The sequence below is a fragment of the Dermacentor silvarum genome, chromosome 8 (genome assembly GCF_013339745.2).
Source record: "Dermacentor silvarum isolate Dsil-2018 chromosome 8, BIME_Dsil_1.4, whole genome shotgun sequence".
NCBI lineage: Eukaryota > Metazoa > Arthropoda > Arachnida > Ixodida > Ixodidae > Dermacentor > Dermacentor silvarum.
This window is the reverse complement of record NC_051161.1, coordinates 146473234-146493423: the sequence shown is the minus strand read 5'-3', so window position 1 is coordinate 146493423 and position 20190 is coordinate 146473234. Positions and strand designations below refer to the sequence as shown.

The 20190-nt window shown below is 47.0% G+C and overlaps 1 protein-coding gene across 2 annotated transcripts in view; it reads right to left on the bottom strand.

The window, feature by feature from the left end:
• LOC119461750 (activated CDC42 kinase 1) overlaps positions 1-15773 on the bottom strand; it is a 63162-nt gene extending 47389 nt beyond the window's left edge. For both annotated transcript variants that reach the window (XM_037723123.2, XM_049672115.1), the window contains exons 1-2: positions 14384-15773; positions 3781-4107 (exon numbers count right to left, since the gene is read on the bottom strand). In XM_037723123.2, the coding sequence (XP_037579051.2) occupies positions 3781-4107; positions 14384-15328 (1272 nt within the window). In that variant the 5' untranslated portion in view covers positions 15329-15773. The remainder of the gene's footprint in view (positions 1-3780; positions 4108-14383) is intronic.
• Positions 15774-20190: the final 4417 nt, after the last annotated feature.

Here is a 20190-nt window from a genome sequence, read left to right as displayed (position 1 = left end):
CCGCATCGCCGGTTAACTCCCAGACGTATGCCCCGAAGGATTTTCGACCAACGGTTTCCCTCATCCAGTCTGTCGTTCGCGAAGAGCTGGCGAACCTTGGTGTTCCCACCTTTGCCCCATCAACCGATCCGACGCCCTTATATATGCATACTTCAGCAAGAGATCTTTTTCATTAAGCAGGTTGGTCGCGGAACCACTTTATTACAGTATGGACCACTTATAACGTAACCGCCTATAGTGCAGGACCGGATATAGTACGGTCTTTTCAGACTCCCGTTAATTTTCCCATAGCACTCCATGTATACGCATACCGCTTACAGTGCAGCCGCGTGAGACGAAATACCGGTTATAATGCGGCTTCCGCGGGAAAATCTCGCCGACAAGGGCAGCAGCCAGCACGCTTCTGAACAAGGTGCGTGCTGCCGGCCGGCGTATGCATTATTCAATGCAGTCAAACTCTCGTTAATTCGGACTTATTTGGCCGCACATTGGTTAATTCGAACTACTTTCGGAGCTCGGTGAGCGAGGAGCGCCGCAAATGTGCGACGCAAAAGTGCAACGCAAAAGTGCAAGAACGGCGCTAGCGTCCAACCGAAACGAAGCGGCGGAGTCCGCATCGCCACAGCCATCAGTTGAAATCGTACGTGAATGACAGCAACGCCGGAACGCTTCGAGCCTATTTGTGTCTTTAAAGCCTGTATTCCTGCGTTTACCGCCACGCATGACACCGTGTTGGCCGCGGGCTTTCCTAACTGAGTAGGCGTCATCTACGATCGCGTCGATAGCGGCCGCGGTTTTTTCCACAGCATTTGAACAGTATAATTTCGTTTTTACTCGGTACGCGCGTCGGCCGCGTACCTAAAAAACAGTGTAGTCGCCATCGATGATCGCATAGATAGCGACCGCGGTTTCGACGGCCAGTTGCAGCGGCTGGACGACTCGGTGCGTACGTCGGGCGCGTGCCTTCAGCACCGCAAAGTCGCCGTTCATAATCGCGTCGATAGCGGTCACGGTTTTTTCCGCAGCAGTTGCGGCAAACAGTCGTTTCGTTTTTACTCGGTGCAAAGCTGTCAAGCTTGAAGAGCACCGGCTACATCACCATTATGTTTTCGCCAGCTCACTCGAGAAAACGTAATCGCGATGTGCGCGCGATAGTACAAAGCGTGTCTACATGCTTGGTACAAATGTTTTGCATACGTACAGGGCTTGAAAATCGTTGTTTTGGTTATAGTGCGGTACCGCTTATAGTGCAGATATTCGCGACACCGGCGACTTACGTTATAAGCGGTCTACACTGTAGTTGTGAAACTGAAAACTGCATACTCCTCCCGAAGAACACGAGTTGTCTCTCAACTCTTAAAAATAAAAAGCGCACAGCTTGACAGTTTAATACTTTATTACGATTTATCACGAATAATGAAAGCAAACGCAGGAATAAAACAAAGTAGAACAAAAAATTACTGCTGCATTTGTGCACTGTTTGCTCCCTGACAATCCTTGAGTTCCCTGACAATCCACGCAGGGCAACATCGTGAGGTAATGAGTATACCTCGCGCTGTTTATATTTAATTGACAACGGCTCGTCTGACATTTGATTTATGGGCTGGGCAGTTCCTTTATTTTTGTAGAAACGCACGATACAATTTATATGTTACATATAGATTGCGTAACAACATTGTATGAAGTATCTTGATGTAAATCTGGCTAGAATACACGTGAAGCAAAAAAAATCATGAGCCATTGAACTCTATGAAGGTGGATGACGAGTGAAGCTGTTTACCTCAAGGCACAGAGGCCTCCCCATTACTATGACAGAAGCGAAGCGAAATTCAAAATGCAGAACTGTAACCTGTCTTTCTTTTTTTTTTATATACATTTGCGGGGACTTACATTAAGCAAAAGAAAACTCGTAAATCAAAGAGCGTCGTTATGCTTTTTTTTTTTTGGTACGCACATTTACCTTTGCTGGTTTCAGAGTCTTGAAATAAACGCTTGGACACAGGAGGAAAATTACGAGGGATGCTTAGAACTTTCTAAGAATGTGAAGCCGAAAGCCTAGTTGCACCCATAACGATCCGGAATGAAGCTCTGCGCCCACGCGCCGAGGTATACAAGGCGTGCAAGCGCGCTGCGAGCATGCTGCCGCCGTTTCCAGAACGTCCTACGGGCTCCTTCCCAGCGCCGCCGGTGCCCTTTCCATCGACGCCCTCCCACGCCACCGCTGACATTTCCCTCATCCTCCCCAGGGCCGACGAACGCGCGAGTACTGGCGCGAAGCGAGCTCACTCACTTTTTCTATACCTCACAGCGACCTTGAAACATACAGATTTAAGGCAAAAATTTAAGGCTTTCACTTTAAAAATGTCAATATCCCTTTCTGTGACATTGTAGCACCAAATTCCGCGCAGTCGCTACGCGGCATTGAAGGGCAGACAGACGAACTGCGAAGGACAGGGGGACATATTAAGTTGATCTATTTACTGTTTAAGTTGATCAAGATTAGACTGTACACTGGGGTACTCTGACAGGAGACAACATAAAACCCAAATAAAGACGTGGTCTCAGCTTCGTCAGGCTACCGTGTACTAGACGGTCTTGTAGTGTGCTCAGAGGAGGGCGCGGGCTGTTGTGTTGCATGTTGCCGCCGGAAGGAGGCGCACCAAGACGAATTCTTCCTGAAGTTTTTCCTGCGTGAGCGACAGCAGACGGTGACGTTCGTCCTCGAACTCATGGTCCTTCGACACGTTCTCCTCTTTTGCATGATACAGCTTGCGCTGTCTGTGTTCGCATTGTCTATTCACGTTGCTGCTATCAACGCCTCTCCGCTTTGTTAGCTTTTTTTCTCCGGTGTGAACGTGCTAGGGTGCGCACCCCTGGCTTTTCCAGGTAACGATAAGAGGCAACCGATGACACCCCGCAGGGGAACTCAGTTAATCAGGCGCAAAGGCCCTCGCGCGGACATCAGCGTGCTTGACAAAAGGGACATCCCCTCGTTCGCAAGATGCCGCCAGGCACGGCCACACCAGGAGGTCCAAGTGTTCATGAGAAAAATAACTATGACAACTCTGTGACACCGCACCCCTACGGAAAACAGCTAAGCTTGTGAGCGAGCTAGCTTTACTTCTACATGGCTGCTACCACTGGTACTCGCGAAAAATACTTTTGAAGGATGTTGGTGGCCATATTATGACAGGGTGATGGTGACAGGGCCATCACCCTGTCAACGAGGGGCGATGCAGAAACCTGAGGGGGGTGGTCAGGACATCCGGACATCTCCCCTGGATCCGCGCCTGACCCTGCCTCTAGCTATGTTACCATCTCCCACCTAGTTTATTGCAATCAATCACACAGCACATACGCAGAATTTTAAAGGGATATTAAAGAACAAAAATCAAATCCACCTACACTGTCAGTACCATGGCTACAGGCAGTGCCAAACAGATGGGAAGACAAGAGACAGACATTGCCGTGTCTATCCCTTGTTTTTCCATCTGTTTTTAACTGCCCAAAGCCATGAATCCATACCACCTAGCCTAATTTCAATGCATGCTACACTAGCAGAGCATGCTTTCAAAGCCAACTTTCCCTCTCATAAACTTTGGGGGGTTGTTGTGTGGCCGGTTTTGTGGGACTTGGTGAGTCTGAGTAAAATGTGTTATGTCAATCGTGCACTTCATCTGTCCTGCTTTGTGCTACAACTTTCTCCCCCTAGTGGATTTCCCCGACACTGACAAGTGTCTCGTAACTTCACGGATATATGCGTTTGACACTCGCACGTACCTGCACAGTTCGCAGTGCGCGCAGCACAGGTGGCCGTGCTTCGAGAAGGAAGTCCTTGAGCGCGGGAAACGTGGGCCGGTCGGCCGGTGCATGCGCCCAACACTGGAGCATCAGCTGGTAGACATCCCCGGGGCAGGCCTCGGGCTGGGGCAGCCGCTCCCCAAGCTGGTCGATGCGCTGCAGGATCTGTGCACCGCTCAGCCCCACCCAGGGCTCCTGGCCAAAGCTGAACGTCTCCCACAGGGTGACGCCAAACATCCAAGTGTCGCTGGCGTGCGAGAAGTGGCGCGACTTGAGGCTCTCCGGGGCGCACCACGGGAACGGAACCTGCTTGTGGACACAGCGAGCCCCTATTAAGCTGCATTCGCACTTGCTTGCTTGACTGACAGGTCGACAGACAGATTGACTGATCGAATGATTGCTTTAGAAGGTTTAATGTTCCAAGGCAACACAGGGGCTATCAGTGAAGCCGCAGTGGAGAGCACTGCGTTACCTTGACCAGCTTCTTGGACATGCAACTAAAGAGGAGTACACAAGCATTTTTACTTTCTTCACCTTCAAAATACACTCAGCACAGCTCGAAATTCCTGTGACCTCGTGCCACAGTAAATGACTCACTGAGGTGGGTGATTAAGGCAGTAAGATAAGAAAAAGTTTTGGCAGTTTCAGTGCACAGACTAGCCATCATGTGACAGCCCCATTAACCCTTTGCGGTCCGCTGTCGGGCACCGCCCGACAAGGGTATCCGGGGGTTAAATTTCGCGGTTTTTCTCACTGCGATTTATGCGCATTCTTTGTATGCATGATGCGCCATCTCTTGAGGGATAAATAAACTTTGTTTGTTGAAGTTTACTTCTTTTTGCACTAGGATGCAGCACAATGTTCAGCATGGCTTCTGGATACCAGAGCGTTCTCACTTGCGCGCGGAACAGCACGTTCGCGCGGTTTCGCTGAGGAGCATGACCGCATTTTTTCCGCGAGCGTTTTACGGTGGTGCATTTAGTGAAAGCTTCTAGTGGTTTCCATCGTCAATAGCTTTATTTTGAGGCGCACACAGCTGCAGAATTATAGTGAGAAAGAACAGCGACACCTGCAGTACCGCCGCAACCTCATCCTACAGCTGGTGGGTGACGTGAGGGCTAGAGCCAAAAAGCGAGGCCCGTCTGCGCGGAAGGAGTGCAAGGAAAGGCTAGATGGGAGGAGCCATTTCATCCACAAGCTAGCTCCCAGGCCGAAGCAGCAAGGACTGTGCCGCTTGTAGCGATCGAAAAACAAACAGAGGCAGGAGGGAAACTTTGTTTTTCTGCAAAACCTGCAGTAACAACCCTGGCCTGCACCGAGGAGAATGGTTCGAGCAGTTTTACACGCTGCTCAAATATCGGTAGAGGAGTTGCCTGCAGAATCCAAGAGAAAAAATAAATATCCTGTGAGTTTTTCTTCCACAGTTGGTGGTTTTGTTAGCGGCGCCACAAACTGGCAAAATAGTTTCGGACCGGAACAGCCAGAAAGTGGGAAAAAGTTTCGGACTGCAAAGGGTTAACACAATATGACAACAAAATTTCAATAAACACATAAGTCAGTGCTAGTGCCATCCATTCATTGTCCCTTGTCTGTGTCGCACTACACATGTATGTAAAACTGTTCATAAAAGACCCAGTGATGATAAAGGCAGAACAATCAGTGAATGACATTTCCCCCACACACCTCTCATGGAAGCCTTGTTTTACAATAAGAAAAATGGCCATTTGCTGAACTTGTGAACAAAGAAGCTTGGAGGAGCGGAATCAGTCCATCTTTCTTTTTTTTTATTTATTAAAGAAATTCTACCTTAGCCAGCATTGTGTCCTTTAGTTACTATGATCTTCACCTACCGTGCATAACTCCTACAAGCTCTTGATTTCAATCACGATATATGGCCACGTGTTCTGTGGAATGCTTTTTGTTCTTGTCAGTTCCTGCATGTTATCCATGTCATCATACTTTTGCTCTGGCTTGACAGAGGCACGTTCACACGTGCAGGTGATGCTTGCAGCGCATTTATCGACTGTCGCAATCAGTGGTGTAGCCAGAAATTTTGTTCGGGGAGGGCTCAGGTTGCAGTGCGGCCTCCTCCTTATAGAATTTTTCGAGGGATCAAATACATGAATAATAACTGCATTGCCAATGCCATTGTATATTAGATGCTGCAAACGAATTATTGAACGCTACGCACTGTCAAGTAAAATATGTATTTTTTCATAAAAGAATATATTCGTTCGTATGCCCCAAAAATTGTGGCAGAAATAACCGATATCAATGCTGCTGCATTTTTTTTGTGTATTTAATAATATCACACCAACTTTAGAACTATATCAGTTCGAAACCCGAAGAGCAGTGCATGCAGCTTATATAAAAACGTAAAGGTAATGAAATGAATAAGTTGAGGACAAATATTTTGATGAATCTTGTCATTCAAGAACCTTGTATGTATTTTTGCACATATGCAACGGCCAGGAAAAAACTTCAATGACGCTGTCCCTCGTTGCAATAGATTGTGCAGGAGCAGCTGTTACCGGTCGTGTATTGTAATTACACCGAGATTATACTCGCAACAGTGAGTACAAATAAAAAGGATGAGTTCTGCAAAATATACATTAGAAATGTGAAGATAGAATGGAATATACAAATGCGAAGAAAAACCTCGCTAAAGGGCAAAAAAATAGTCGCTGGAAACAAAGTTCACTGCTTGTATACACAAAACCTTGCAACAAGATATTTAAATATATGTCTAAGTCTCCAATAAATCTACGTATTTAAGCAAACGTCACTGTATATAATGCGTCAAACAAGAGAAATAAACATGTTGCACAGTCACAGATAGTAAACTTTGCACACAGAAAGACACACGATCCAGGCAAGAACGAAACTATGATCGCAGAAATCGTGATATGTAGTTGGGCCATGCTGCGGTCGCGACAGCGCCATGTGGGTAGAATAATACAGGAATAATGCGGAAATCAGTACGAAAATGTGTAATTTAACTGCCTGCACAACGCCAACAATTATTCTGTACCCAAAATTAAAGGATGGTATTGCTTCGTTTCAAAAAAGAAATAAGAGCAGATAGCTAGCTAAAAAGGAAAGAAAAGGACAAACGAAAGCCACAGATGATGCTGCAAGTTGAACTACCCAATATCCAAGTGTGCTCTTGGCAAACGCCACATGGGCCGGGCTTTCAGTGAGCAAGGTCGGTCAAAATTGGTTATTGTATTCATCGTAATTTTCATATTCGCATGATAATTTTGACGATGCTAACTGCTAGAATAAACGGCTAAAATTTCTTCAGTTTTAAAAGCTAACGAACAGTCATACGTTTTCATAATTACAAGCTTATTACGAGCATATTACGAGCTTTTTACTTGCATTGATTTTTGCTGCTTCGCTATCTAAAGGACAAACTTTTCTCGGCAGGTATGTTGAGCGAAGCGGTCAATGACATTGGACACGTTGATGCCGACGTCTCTGTGGGTGTATAGAAGCGCCAGCCTAACCATGCGTTCCAGAGACATTGTAGAGCGCAAGTAATTTTTTCAGTAAACTCTTGTTAAAAAATATTCTCTCTGCGCTGGCAGTAGTCACTGGAAGGGTGACTACAATCTGCAGCAGTTTGTACACATTTACATAGAACCTGCAGTCGCAATGAGAGAGGGCATCTATTCCGGTGCTAAAACCTAAAACACTCCCTCGATGTCGTTGGCATCCTTGTTTAGGTACCTCGCACAAACAGTGAGCTGTTCGATTCCAGCAATATCCGTTGTTTTGTCAGCAAGTATGGAGAAGCAGCCTGCTTTTGCATCTAGGCTTTCTTTGATAATTTCACCATAAAGGTCTATAATTTGGTTCTGTACATCTGGGCTTAAATACGAGGCATTACTGGGGCAACTTTCCAAATGGTTCTTCAGATATGTATCTCCATAATCAGCTCGCATGCGAAGAAGCGCTCTGAAATTACCTGTATTTTTAGCGGGAGCTATGCGTAAATCCATAGGGCCACTGTCCCTGTGGCCACGGAGAGCCAGACCTTGTCGCCCGCAAAAAGAATTTCCTCAATAATAGGCCATTTACTTTCTTCTGTTTTCTCATATTTTACTTTGCCTGCCCTGGTCCAGCTGTTCGATCACATTGGGCACGCTTCCTGAAAATGTTTGGAGAAAAATATCAGCTGCTAGCTCACAGTCACGGTGATATTAAGTATTTTCGTGTGTGTGAAAGATTGCGAGCGCGTGCTTTCATTTCTGGAACGGCTTGGACACGAGGGCTCCAGTGCACGCATGTTGGCGCAAGTTTATAAGAGCATTAACACCATAAAGTTCCAGTACTGAAAATCTTTTAAAGCTCGCCTTTGGAAATGTCCGTGCACCTTTCGCGTCAAATGTTTATGAGAACTTTATACCCACAAAGTTTCGTAATTGAAATCCATGCGCTCCGTATACTTCAACAATGGACTTGGGTCAACTCAGCCTAATCAGCACCAGATCTGGCACCAAGGGTTCAATCGTTATGGCTCAAAAGCTTGCTGCTCGACGTTCGGCAGGTAACCACATGCTGGGCATGTGGTCTTGCAACACGGTGCATGAATGCACACACCATACAAACGTAAGTAGCTGCATTTCCAGCAAGTGTCCTTTGGGTTAGACAGTCCCCAGGTAGTGTTTGTAACAGCTCTTCAGCAAAAAATTCAGGAGTTCTGAGGAACTCACGAGGCTCTGACAAAGCATTCTGAAAGACTAAAGCAAGATATTACATTTGATAGATCAAAAACAAAACATTGTCATCAACAATGAGCTGTCCTTTGTTAATGTGCACAAATAAAATGGGAACATGCAAAAATATCGCCAAGTCAACCACTGCAAATAACTTCCTTGACAACCATCAACCACAACAAAGGAACAAACCAGATTGTACTGGCTTGACTTTAAATGGCACCAATATTGTAGCCAGATATCTGAATAAAAGTGGCTATGATTAGGCGAAAAATGATAGTCGAGAATTTTTAAGCACTTTATGAAGTTGAAGGGCTTTTGAAGCCCTGAAAGTCTTTATTGTAATAGTCAAGGATATTCAAGGGGTTTAGGAACTGCCCATCCTGCAGCATCCTGACAAGGATTGTGCATTGTGGCATTCCTTTCATGTGTCATTCTGTTATTGTTTCTCTTTCTATGTAGCACACTCCCCTCTAGAATGCCTTGACACTTGAGGGTATGTCAAATAAACAAGTATGAACTGCAGTGGACTTTCGAAGTGCAACATGTACACTTAGCCACAAGAATTCATTTGCAAACATGCTTTGACCCTTTTCGAATCCGCATTACCAATAGTTGTCCCAAATGTTTGCCAGGCCATCTTATGACGAGCAACCCATGCCTCAAATGAAGATAAAGCACTGATAATGCATGCTATGGCACTTACTTGAGCATGTCATGAAGTGAACGACATCAATGTTTTCAATCCTATATACACATAAGCTGCGAACATATCCTTCAATTAACCCTTGTTGGTTCGAATTTTTTTTACGAAGCGAAAATTTTATGTTGTGTGCATCCGAATGGTGAAAGTCGTAAAAAAATAAAGAAAAATATTCCCGCTGGAGTTTCTGGCAATGAATCGGAGGTTTTTCTCATGAAAGACCAAAAACTCTGTGTGTTTTAAGCGACATGTGGTTCATCAGACTTCTTAATTCGCAATCATAATGCTGTGATATATGGCCACAGTTTATTTGGAGCTCATTTTTGTGCAACCAAAGGCAGGTTACATGCATTGCACAGCAGGCTCCAGATATACAGCAGATAGGCCTAACCTCAGCAAGATGCGACCCGTGGATATTTGTGAAATACTGGGGAGAACCATACTTGCATGCGGCACAAAATCAACAAATTATGCAGTTAGCATTGCTGACACATTTCTCAAAATAACTTTGTTTTGCTAGGCGTCTGATATTTTTGCAGCAATTTGTAAGCTTCGTAAACCTTATAGGGACTATGTAAACCCTGTAAGCTTTGTAAATCTTGCTGCAATTTCTACAGGAATAGTTGGACCAGAAAGGGTTAAGAACCATCTGTGACACTGTTACAGTGGGACACAATGGAGCAGGTCTAACGATTAAAAAAGGGTGTTCTGAGTGTGCCCAAAAATGAGGACTTTCATGCAGTCCCATTATTTACCTTCAATCAAGAACACAATAATCTTGATCAGCCTAATTAATATAGAGCTTTAGATAGGGGACGCAATCGGCTTGGGTATGCAAGAAATAGAGGCTGTGGCACAGCACATGTGCAGATCTCGACGTGTGGTTTGGTTCTTGGGGTGACCAGCTCGGAAAAAACATCGCTGCACCAAATTTACTCTGGCCACGAACGAGAATTTCCGGGAAAGGAACTGGGGCGAGGCTAGCCAAGACACGCTTTCAGAAAACAACAATAGGTGTTGAACGGTGAATACGGCACTGCTGTCACCCATTCTTCAATCTCGCGGCATCATTTCCAAATGCATGCTGACATCATCCTCCTCCGGAAAAGGAGGGTAACTGCCGATCACAATGAAGCCGGTAACAATGCATTTCTATGGCGAACATGCCATACCCGATGCCAAACTTTCTACAAAAGCGATGAAAGGGGCTAGTTGGCGCACACTCATGATTACGTTGCGTGGAGTTTTATACTGGCAAAAAAATAACAATCACATCCAATATAACAAAATATAACATCCCTCCGCATCCTTGTCCCTTCTTTGTCATTTTTTGTCATGGGAAAACTCAGTGCAACGTAATCATAAACTTTCTAGCCTTTTTGGTTGCTTTGGCTCCAACCTACACCCATATACACTGTTTGTTTCATGTTGACAGAGACCTTTGGCATCTAGATTAAGTATATTTCATTAAAGGTATTTCTTTTATTTCGTATTTTATGGTTAGTTTTATATCTTTAAAAAAGCAAACGCAACCGTGACTGCATGTTGATGGTTTCGAGTGCATGGGACTTGTGTTTGGGGTTGCAAACCTATAGCGCTATTCTGCTTGCATATGCAACACAGACGTACCCAAGCACTAGGCGACCTCAATGCTTGGATAACCTTATCTAAAGCTCTCCAATGTCCACTGCAGGACAGAGGCCTCTCCATCGATCTACAGTTACTCCTTTCTCGCACAGCCGACACCATCTTATGCATGCAAATTTCCTCATTTCATTACACCACCTAGTTCTACGTCGTCCTTGACTGTGCGTCCCTTCCAATGGCACTTATTCGAAAACTCTAATATACCACCGGTTATCTGCCCTTCACATCACATGGCCCGCAACTCCCATTTCTTACTCTTAATCTCAACTATAATAATGGCTATACCCACTTGCTCTCTGATCCATTCCTGGCTCCCCTTAACGTTACACCTATCACAATCCACCTTGTCACCTGTTGCGCAGCCCTTACCCTTTTCTCAAGCTTCTTTGCTTTCTTCCAAGTTTCAGCACCATAGGCTGGTACAGCTAGAATACACCGAGTGTGCTTTCATTTTCACTGGTAGCCATAAGCTGCTATTCATTGTGTGCTCGAACCAGCTTTCTTTTTATTGTTATGCAGATTTCCGTCATGGTCCAGATCTCCTCAGACTACCCGGCAAAGTTGAGCAAATTCCTGCGGAGCTTCCATCAACGTGATGTCCTGCTCGAAGGGATAGAAATAATGTGCATGGTCTAATGCACATGCCAGAGATGAGCACTGTATACAACAAGGTCCAAAATTGCAAGGTGTACTAAGTGGTGACGTGCAATCAAGTATGACAACGACTAGTAAATAAGGAACAAACAAAAACCAAGAGTGACTGCAAGTGCCAATGTTAATTTTACCTGAAAAGAGAAGAAGGTAGATGTGTCATAGCGTTACTACACGGATAAAATTTTTGCACTGTGCTAAAACACAGTGCATTATGTAAAACACAATGCCGAGAAACACAATACACCCAGGACCCACTACTATAAGATAAGCAGCTTCTTTAACTGCTATCACAGTCCGAACATTTCTCTGGATAACTTGGGCAAACAGTTGGTCGTGTTATCTAAACCGTGTGCCAGCCTAGGAGTGGCGGGCTGTTATGCAAGATAAGCTTCAGGGTTCTGACTCTGTTCAACGAGTGAATCCCTTTGACAATGGTATGATGGCAATTTGTACATACGCAATCTTTTCAACGAAGTTATGCACCTACATATTTATCCTCAAGTCATGCGAGAATCTTGGGTTTCCAAACACACGTAAATTGAGGTAACCTTAATAAAACGAATTCATAGAAAATTTAGTTTCCAGTGTTTTCACTTAAGATAATTTCTACTAAATGTCGTTTCACAAAATTTTTGAAGTAGTGCTGACATTTTTTTTTTTTTTGCTTTGGTGGATAGATGTTGACAAAACAACTATGGTATGAAGCCTTCATTTTTTGAGCGCACAATATGATCTCTTAATGCAATTTATTGTTTACATCCTCTTTAAGTACCGCTCATACAAACATCCTCAAAGAGTAACGCATTTTAAATGTAAACTGGGTTACATGATGAAAATCAAAGCAGGTGGTCACGTGTTACCACACACCACTGACACGCACACCACTTAGCATTTGCCAATCAGTGCCACTGAGCATTACCTGAGCAACTGTCATCTGGCACTACTAAGAGCTCCAGTGTGCTAAGTACACTGGGGCTCTTAGTACTTCTTTCTCATGTCCTAAGCACATGAGAAAGTGCAATGACGCTTGCTGTCAAGAGAATTTGGCCAACTTGCTTCACTGAGCTCCCTTGACATTACATCAACAATGTGATCATTTGCATTGGCCACATGCTGTTTATTGCTTCCATGTTACTCCATGAATCTGTATCCGCAGTTTTAAGAGTAAAATGAAAACAGAAGCCTGGCATTCTTGCAAGAGTTGTTATTCTGTGTTTCAATCAACGGATAGAACCACTGTATGTTTTCAATGCTGCGTTTAAGCCGCCACCACTATCCCATTCTAGTTTATCACAATGATTTAGAAAATTGTCCGGGTAGTAAGACAGCAACACCTCCCCATAATGGTGTTGCTGTCTAAGTAGTTTCCATGAACATTAAATGATACATTTTTCTATTTTAAGATGGCAGTATTAATGACCACTTTAGTATTAATAATTGCACTGCTATCAACTCCAAATGATGCATTCTTATGCTGTGTAGACACGTTTTTCATAGCAAAATGGCAGCACTGATGACCACTTCCCAAATACCAATACAGTGGAATCTCGATACGATCTTCACGGGCACTGGAAAATAAAGCGTATCATCCGAAAATCGTATCATCCAACTATTACCAACCAAATTGTATTATCGGGAAAATTAAGAAAATGTATCATACCGAAAAATTTATTACGCAGAATCGTACCAACGAGGTCCCACTGTACTAACTGCACTGATATTAATTTCAAATAACACATTGTTTTGCTGTGTGGCACCAAGCCACCATGATGGCACTCAATAAGAAAGTTGGACTGAAAAATCAAAATCATGCTAAAGGGCTTGGTGTACCAAATGGGCTAGACGAATGCTTTAGTGGGGTTTGGAACTCTGTAGGTCCCATAGAGAGAAGTGAGAGCTCGGGAGGAACTTGTGTTGTATTTTCCATGTTGAATATGAAGAAGCACAGAGTGAGGAATGACGGCAGGGTTGTTTGGCAGGCAAACAGGCTTCGCTGATACCACTGGTATGGCCAGTGGCATACTAATTCACGAGTGGAGAATGAGAGCGCAGCGAAAGGAATGAAGGGCGATCTTTGATTGCCAGTAACTCCATTTCTACAGAGTGCATTAAAATACCTTTGTTGGGGCTAAATATTTCCAAAATAGTGTCCTTTAATGCCAAATGCATTTCACAACATTGACCAAATGTGTTGCAGGGCTCCTTTAAAAAAATTTCAGGGGAATGGCCTGATACTTGGTTCACCCTGCATACCAACCCGATGATGCTTCTAATCTGTTTTCTTCAGCCCTCATGGACAAGAAAAATAATGAATCAAGCATTGTTTGACAATGTAGCCAAGGTGAATGAACTATCCAGAGGTAGAGACAACAGTGAATTAACTATTTATTGTCGCAGCTGCAAACATAGTTGCTGCTCACGCTTTCCGGAGAGGACTTGAACAATGCAAGACGTGTTTGCAGAAATGAGACAAACTACAACACCTTACTAGAGGAAACATGAATGCATCATTTGCATTGGAGACATGCTGTTCATGCAAAATTATCTCCTTGCTTCCATGTTACTCCATGAACTGGAGACAAGCATAACACAAGCACAGGTTGCAACAGTGTATCGAAAATACAAACATGGTAGATGGCAGTCTCGGATACTGGTTTTTTTTTTTTTTTTAAGACTGTTATTAGTGTAATGATTCCATTTGTTTCGGTATCTTGGCCATTTTTTTTACTATTTCTAAATTTTTAAGAATTTGAGAAATATGAACTTTCCTTTTTGTACCTCGAGACACTCGTATCGCCGAGTCTGCGTTACGACGGGAAATTCGCTGTAATGAATGAACGAAGACAAGGGGGCGCACCTTCTTCTGCTCGGCCATGACGTAGCAGTCCTCGTGACTGGGCAGGGCGCGCATGAGGCCGAAGTCGCCGATCTTGACCGCGTTGGCGGCCGCCAGGAGCACGTTGCGCGCAGCCAGGTCGCGGTGGATGAAGTGGCGCGACTCGAGGAACGCCATGCCGTTGGCCACCTGCACGGCGTACTCGACGAGCCGGGACACCGGCAGCCGGCGGCACTGCTTGCGCAGGTAGTCGCGCAGCGAGCCCAGTGGAGCCAGCTCGGTGACCATCATGAGCGGCGCGCTGAGCACCACGCCGAACAGCTGGATGAGATTCGGGTGGCGGAGCTGCTGCATCGCGTTCACCTCCTTCATGAAGTCCTCGAAGGCGCCCGGCTGGGACAGGGCGTCCTCCTTGAGTATCTTCACGGCCACCGGGATGGTGCGGCCGTCCGGGGCGTCCCACTCGCCGCGCACCACGACGCCGAACGAGCCGTCGCCCAGCTTGCTCGCCAGCGTCACGTCCTTCTCGTTGATCAGGCACGTCAGCGTGCTCAGGTCGCCCGTCGGCGAGGCCCCGATCACGACCGACGGCTGCTGTTGCTGCGGCGAGGACGAGCCCCGGGCCTTGACGCCGACGGGAAGCAGGCGGCTGAGCAGGTTCCGCTTCCACTGGGACGCGCGGTGCTTCTTGACCGTGTCGAGCAGACGACGCGCCGCGGGCTTGCCCATGCCGATCTTCTCGAGGTCCTCGGTCTGGACGAAGTCGAAGTGGCGCGGCCGCGTCACCTGCAGCTCGTCCCGGATCTTCATGAAGAACTGTTCTAGCTGCACCTCGCGCAGGATCTCGTAGAGCCATTCGACGCCCGCGTCCTCGCCCGCCGCGGCGGCAGCGACGCCCGGGTCCGACGAGCCCGCAGACCGCCGCAGCGTGTTGCCGCCGCTGCCGCCTAGACCGCTGGCACTCATGCCGGTTCCTGCTGCCCGTTTCCGGGGTGTCGACTTTCCAATCGGGTCCGTGACTTACATGGCGAACCCAGAACGGGACCATCCGCCATCAAAGTATCCGCGGTGGCAAGTCCGACCGAACACGATCGACGCCCGCCGTCAACTCGCGAGCGCTCTAGGCCTCGCTCCGGCGGTCGTCTCCTGCGACATTCAATTGTGACTGGCGGCGTCGGCGGCGTTCCTCGGCAACCTTTTTTCGCTAACGCAGCAGGTAAGAAAACGAGGTCCGTACGTGCCCTACCGTTCAGAATCAAGCGGAACACCACTGTCCGTCCGCGTCACGATGCATCCGCGTTTACGTACGCTCGTTCCTCTTGTTTTGACGGGAGCCAAACACATGCGTCACATGACCTCACAGCAGCGACAATGCTGACGCAATATCCGCACTGTCGGAAAATAACATAGAAAAGAAGCTTCATTGCTATTCAAACAGCTACATATTGCCTTTGGAGAGCTTCAATATTTAGCGTTTATGTTCCCTAGAACCGTATTACGTTGCATACACAACTGTACAACAGCACATCGTTTCCATCAGTAAAACAAGAAGTGACGTTTTACCGTGCAAATTGCTCTAGGCGAAGCAGTCACGTCTAACGTCGAAATAGCGGCAAGTAGTTCCGAAATGGTCTGCTACAACGCGATGAATGAAAACCTAGTTCACGGAAAACTTATTGCGTCGTAACTGCCTGAAACGCCTATTCAGTATACAGGTCAAAGCAGAAAGTGTTCAATCAAGACAATTTTTGATCTCTACTAACCACAAAAGTCTACAACAAAGCTCGACACGGCCGCTTTTTCTCGCGAAGGAAGACTGGCGGGGATGGTAGTCTCGAACTCAGGGAACCTGCCGAAACCGCGTGCGCTCTCTCTTAGGTTAGTGCACCCATCTACAAGTCTAAGCAAATACTTCCACGCTTCTCCGCTTGATTAAAACGCGCGCTGCGGTCGAATCCCCTAGGAGGCTACGAATCCGCTAGGAGACGTGTATTCCGGATGCAAGCTTATCGCTCGAGCATAAATGAGGCTATGCTCGGAGAAATGTCCGGACCGTACCACGACAACAACGTGACAGCAACGTCGCTGTAAATGTCATTTCGTAAAGAAAACAGTACACTTTGTTTTCTTTTTCTTTTCCCCACCAAATTCACTGCTACACTCAAAGAAAATAGTTTGCATCCTTTTTAGTCAAAATTATTCCGGCGTTACCCACTACAGCACGTGCCTCACAATCATATCGTTGTTTCGACACGTTAAACCCCGGAATTTAATTTTTAATTTTGTGGGAAGCTTACGTTACCCCTGTACAATAATTAATCGTTAGACAGGTTGTGAATAACAAGAGCCGGGCACTTAGTTCCCCTAGCTTCTTGTTCATACGCGTTGTCAGCGTGGCGCATACATCATTCTTGACAGGTAAGTAGCGAGCGCAGAGTTTTCAGGAAGGGAAACGCACGCAAGACATATATGCCAATTATTGTTTGAAGACGAGACACACCTCAACGAGTGCAATGTTTGTTTGTTTGTTTGTTTTTTTTTTTAAATTGCGATAGCAATTCTATGGACAGTCCGGGCGCATTTCTGCCGTCGTCGTCGCCGTGAGGTTCCGTGTAATGTCCATGGGCGATAAAATCGTCGCCGTATGCTGTATGTACGAGTGGAAGAGTGCGAGGGTGAGCCGGCGATAGCGGCTCAATCTCGCGCACGCAAGGGCGGGAAGGAAGCGCGCTGTCTTCCAGTCGCGTGCAACGCTCCGGAGGGGGGGGGGGGGGGGGGTTACTCCGAGCGACCGCGCGCGCCCGCCGGGCCGCAGGGCTCCGGGGGGGGAGTAGGGACGGGGAAGCCGCATTCTGCGCTGCCCCCCCCCCCCCCCCCCGAGCGGCTGTATCTTGAAGGACAACTGCGCAGCGGGGGCACAGCACAGTCCTCCCTGCGCTGTGTTTTCGGGGCTTAGTTCGCGTTCATGCGAGCGGCGGGCAGAAGGTCAATTCGCTCGCTGCTGCTACCGCGCTTACGACAGCGTTTGGACAGCGAGTTTCCGCGGTCGAGTGCGAAGCGTTCATGCTTGCTCGTGCGCGCGTGACACCATGTTTGTTAACTTAGTATGCCTATGTTTACAAGTTTATATGGCCGATAAAACTACTATCCTTACTTCGTATAGCTGTCCACTTATTTGCTACCGCAATCGATGCTTCGCCTTTCGGGCGAAACTGCGACTTTTTTAAATCACTCTAGACCATGACTGCACGGCGCAGCCGATGACTCGCAGCGGCTCGCGTGTGCCTATAATTTCTATCACAATAAGAGAACCTGTGTTGTCTACGCTGTACACGCAGTCTGCGTTTAACATACATATCAATACAAAAGTAGACTGAGCCAAAATTCACACATATTACGATACACGGATGCCTGAACTGCTGTCCGAAAAATATACATTATAATGAAGCTGAATAAAGCCACAAAAATTCATTGTTTTGCATGACAATGTGGCCGCACACGAGCATTACCCTCATGCGCGGGTCCAGAGAGGATGTACAAGTGTCCTACACCCCCCCCCCCCTCCCCCTTGAAATATGTGTGCGAGCGCCAGGGTACGGCACGTGACAAGCTCATGAAGTACTTCTTCCCAGCTGTTACTGTTCTTTAGCTCTGGAGAGACAAGAAATGTTTAATGATTGTTGAAGAGAATCCTCCAGCACGTAAAAATGAAAAAGCTCATCATGATCATCATCATGATTCACCATCTCAAAGTCAGGCACCCACCTCCTTGAAAAGAACCTAGATCCACGCCTGGTTATCCTTGCTTGTCACTTGGCTGTTTATACGGACCTAAATGTGCTACTAGCATCAGTGATTACGCAGTTCTGAAATGCGTGAGACCGGCACATTTAAATTTACATTCCTTGCAATTTTATTTCCTTGAATTCCAGCACTGTGTACGTTGCAATTCTTCTGCGAGACTCAAAATGAGGTGAAATGGATAGCGCGGTGTATGCAAAAGTAATCACCTACGGCATCTGTACATGCGTACACGCTGTACATATATTGATGTCCTTGCCAAATGTAGTAAGGTCGTTGATATAACATTGTAACGCAACAATTTCTTTTTCAGGCGATTCAAGCGAAGTGTCGGCGGTGGTGGTGGTGTCACGCTAAAACCCTATCGAAAACCTGTCGAAAACTCGCGTCTCGTTCACTTGGTATATACCAAAATTGGCATGGCAGGCAACGAATGCATGACTAACATGACTGATATGTCATGACATCAGTAACATCACATGCTCGTCAGTTACGTCACGATTAACGATGATACAGTCAAGTGTGGCGCATACCCGCATTGGTTATGCGGGTATAAGCCAGGGACAAGACGGAAGGAAGGAAAGAAATAAAACCCGGATGCTCCTAGAGTAGATCAGGTACGGGGAAAGCTGCGCCGGATCACGTGTCGCGCGCGACAAATCAAGGTCGTTGGGTGTGTCGTGGGGAGGGAAAGGGCAAAAAAGGTGTTGGCGCGCAGTCCTCCGGACTTCCTTCGCCTCAGATAAGTTTCGGCGTCCGGATGTGAAGGCCACGCGTGGTGCGTTCCGCCGAGGAGCAGGCTGCGTTTGAGCTACAGAGCCGCGAACGCGCTCGCGAAAGGGCTCGTCGTCGACGTGCCGATACTAGCGTGAGGGGCTTTCCAATTAGCATCGCGACACTCGCGCCATCTCTCGCAACGCGCCGCAACCACCACGATCCCCGCCTGTACTTAGCCACGCGGTGAAGCCGGATTACAGGAGACGCGCGAGAGTCGCGCATCCCCACAGGACCGACAGGGAATACCTGGCGGCCGCTTCGTGGACCTGCTGGACGGCCGATTGCTGGTCGGCGAGAAGCGAGCTTCTGAGGGACTTCTCCCACTTGTCCGAGGTAGAGTCGGGATGAGCGTTTCTACAATCCCAGAGCACGTGTGTGAGTGTCGCCGTGTATCCGCACGAGGGGCACATGTCGCTGGGGTACGCGTCAGGATAGAGAACGTGGAGTTTGGCGGGGTTTGGGTACGTGTCTGTTTGTAATAAGCGTAGGGTTAGCGCTTGCGGTCTGTTAAGTTTGGGGTGTTGGGGCGGAAAGATGCGGCGTCCAAGGTAGAAGTGTTTGGTGATTTCATTATACGTAATGGGTGCAGCCCGGTTGGTCTCTATCTCGGCGAAACAGTGAAACAGACTGTGAAAACACACTGTGTCAATACAGGGCCAGTAAATGCCTCGGGTAAGAGAATACAAATACCTCGGTGTATGGATAAACGAAGCCAATAGATATCATCATCATCAGACTGTATTTATGTCCACTGCTGGACGAAGGCAGTGGACATAAATACAGCCTGATGATGATGATGATGATATCTCCCTGTGATCTCCAATTACCTCTGTATTGCGTTAGCCGATTCCAACCTGCGCCTACAAATTTCCTAACTTCATCACCCCACCTAGTTTTCTGCCGTCCTCGACTGCGCTTCCCTTCTCTTGGTATCTATTCTGTAACTCTAATGGTCCACCTGTTATCCATTGTGGTGAAACGACGACGATGACGACATTGACTACATGTGCGGCGCGTCGCGGAAAGAAGAGAGAGAGCACGATGTGGCGCGGCAGAGAGAAAAAAAAAGAAGAAGAGGTAGAAGGCACGAGCGCAGCAGAGGCGTTGGAGACGGCGTTCGAAGAGCCAGGGTTCGAGAGGGTTGCTCGGGTGAACCGCTGGGCAACCTCCTGACCAGTTGCGTTCCTGCGGATGTCGGTGACCTGTGCGGCGACTACCTGCCCGCGAGGCTGCTTCCCGGCTAGTACTGT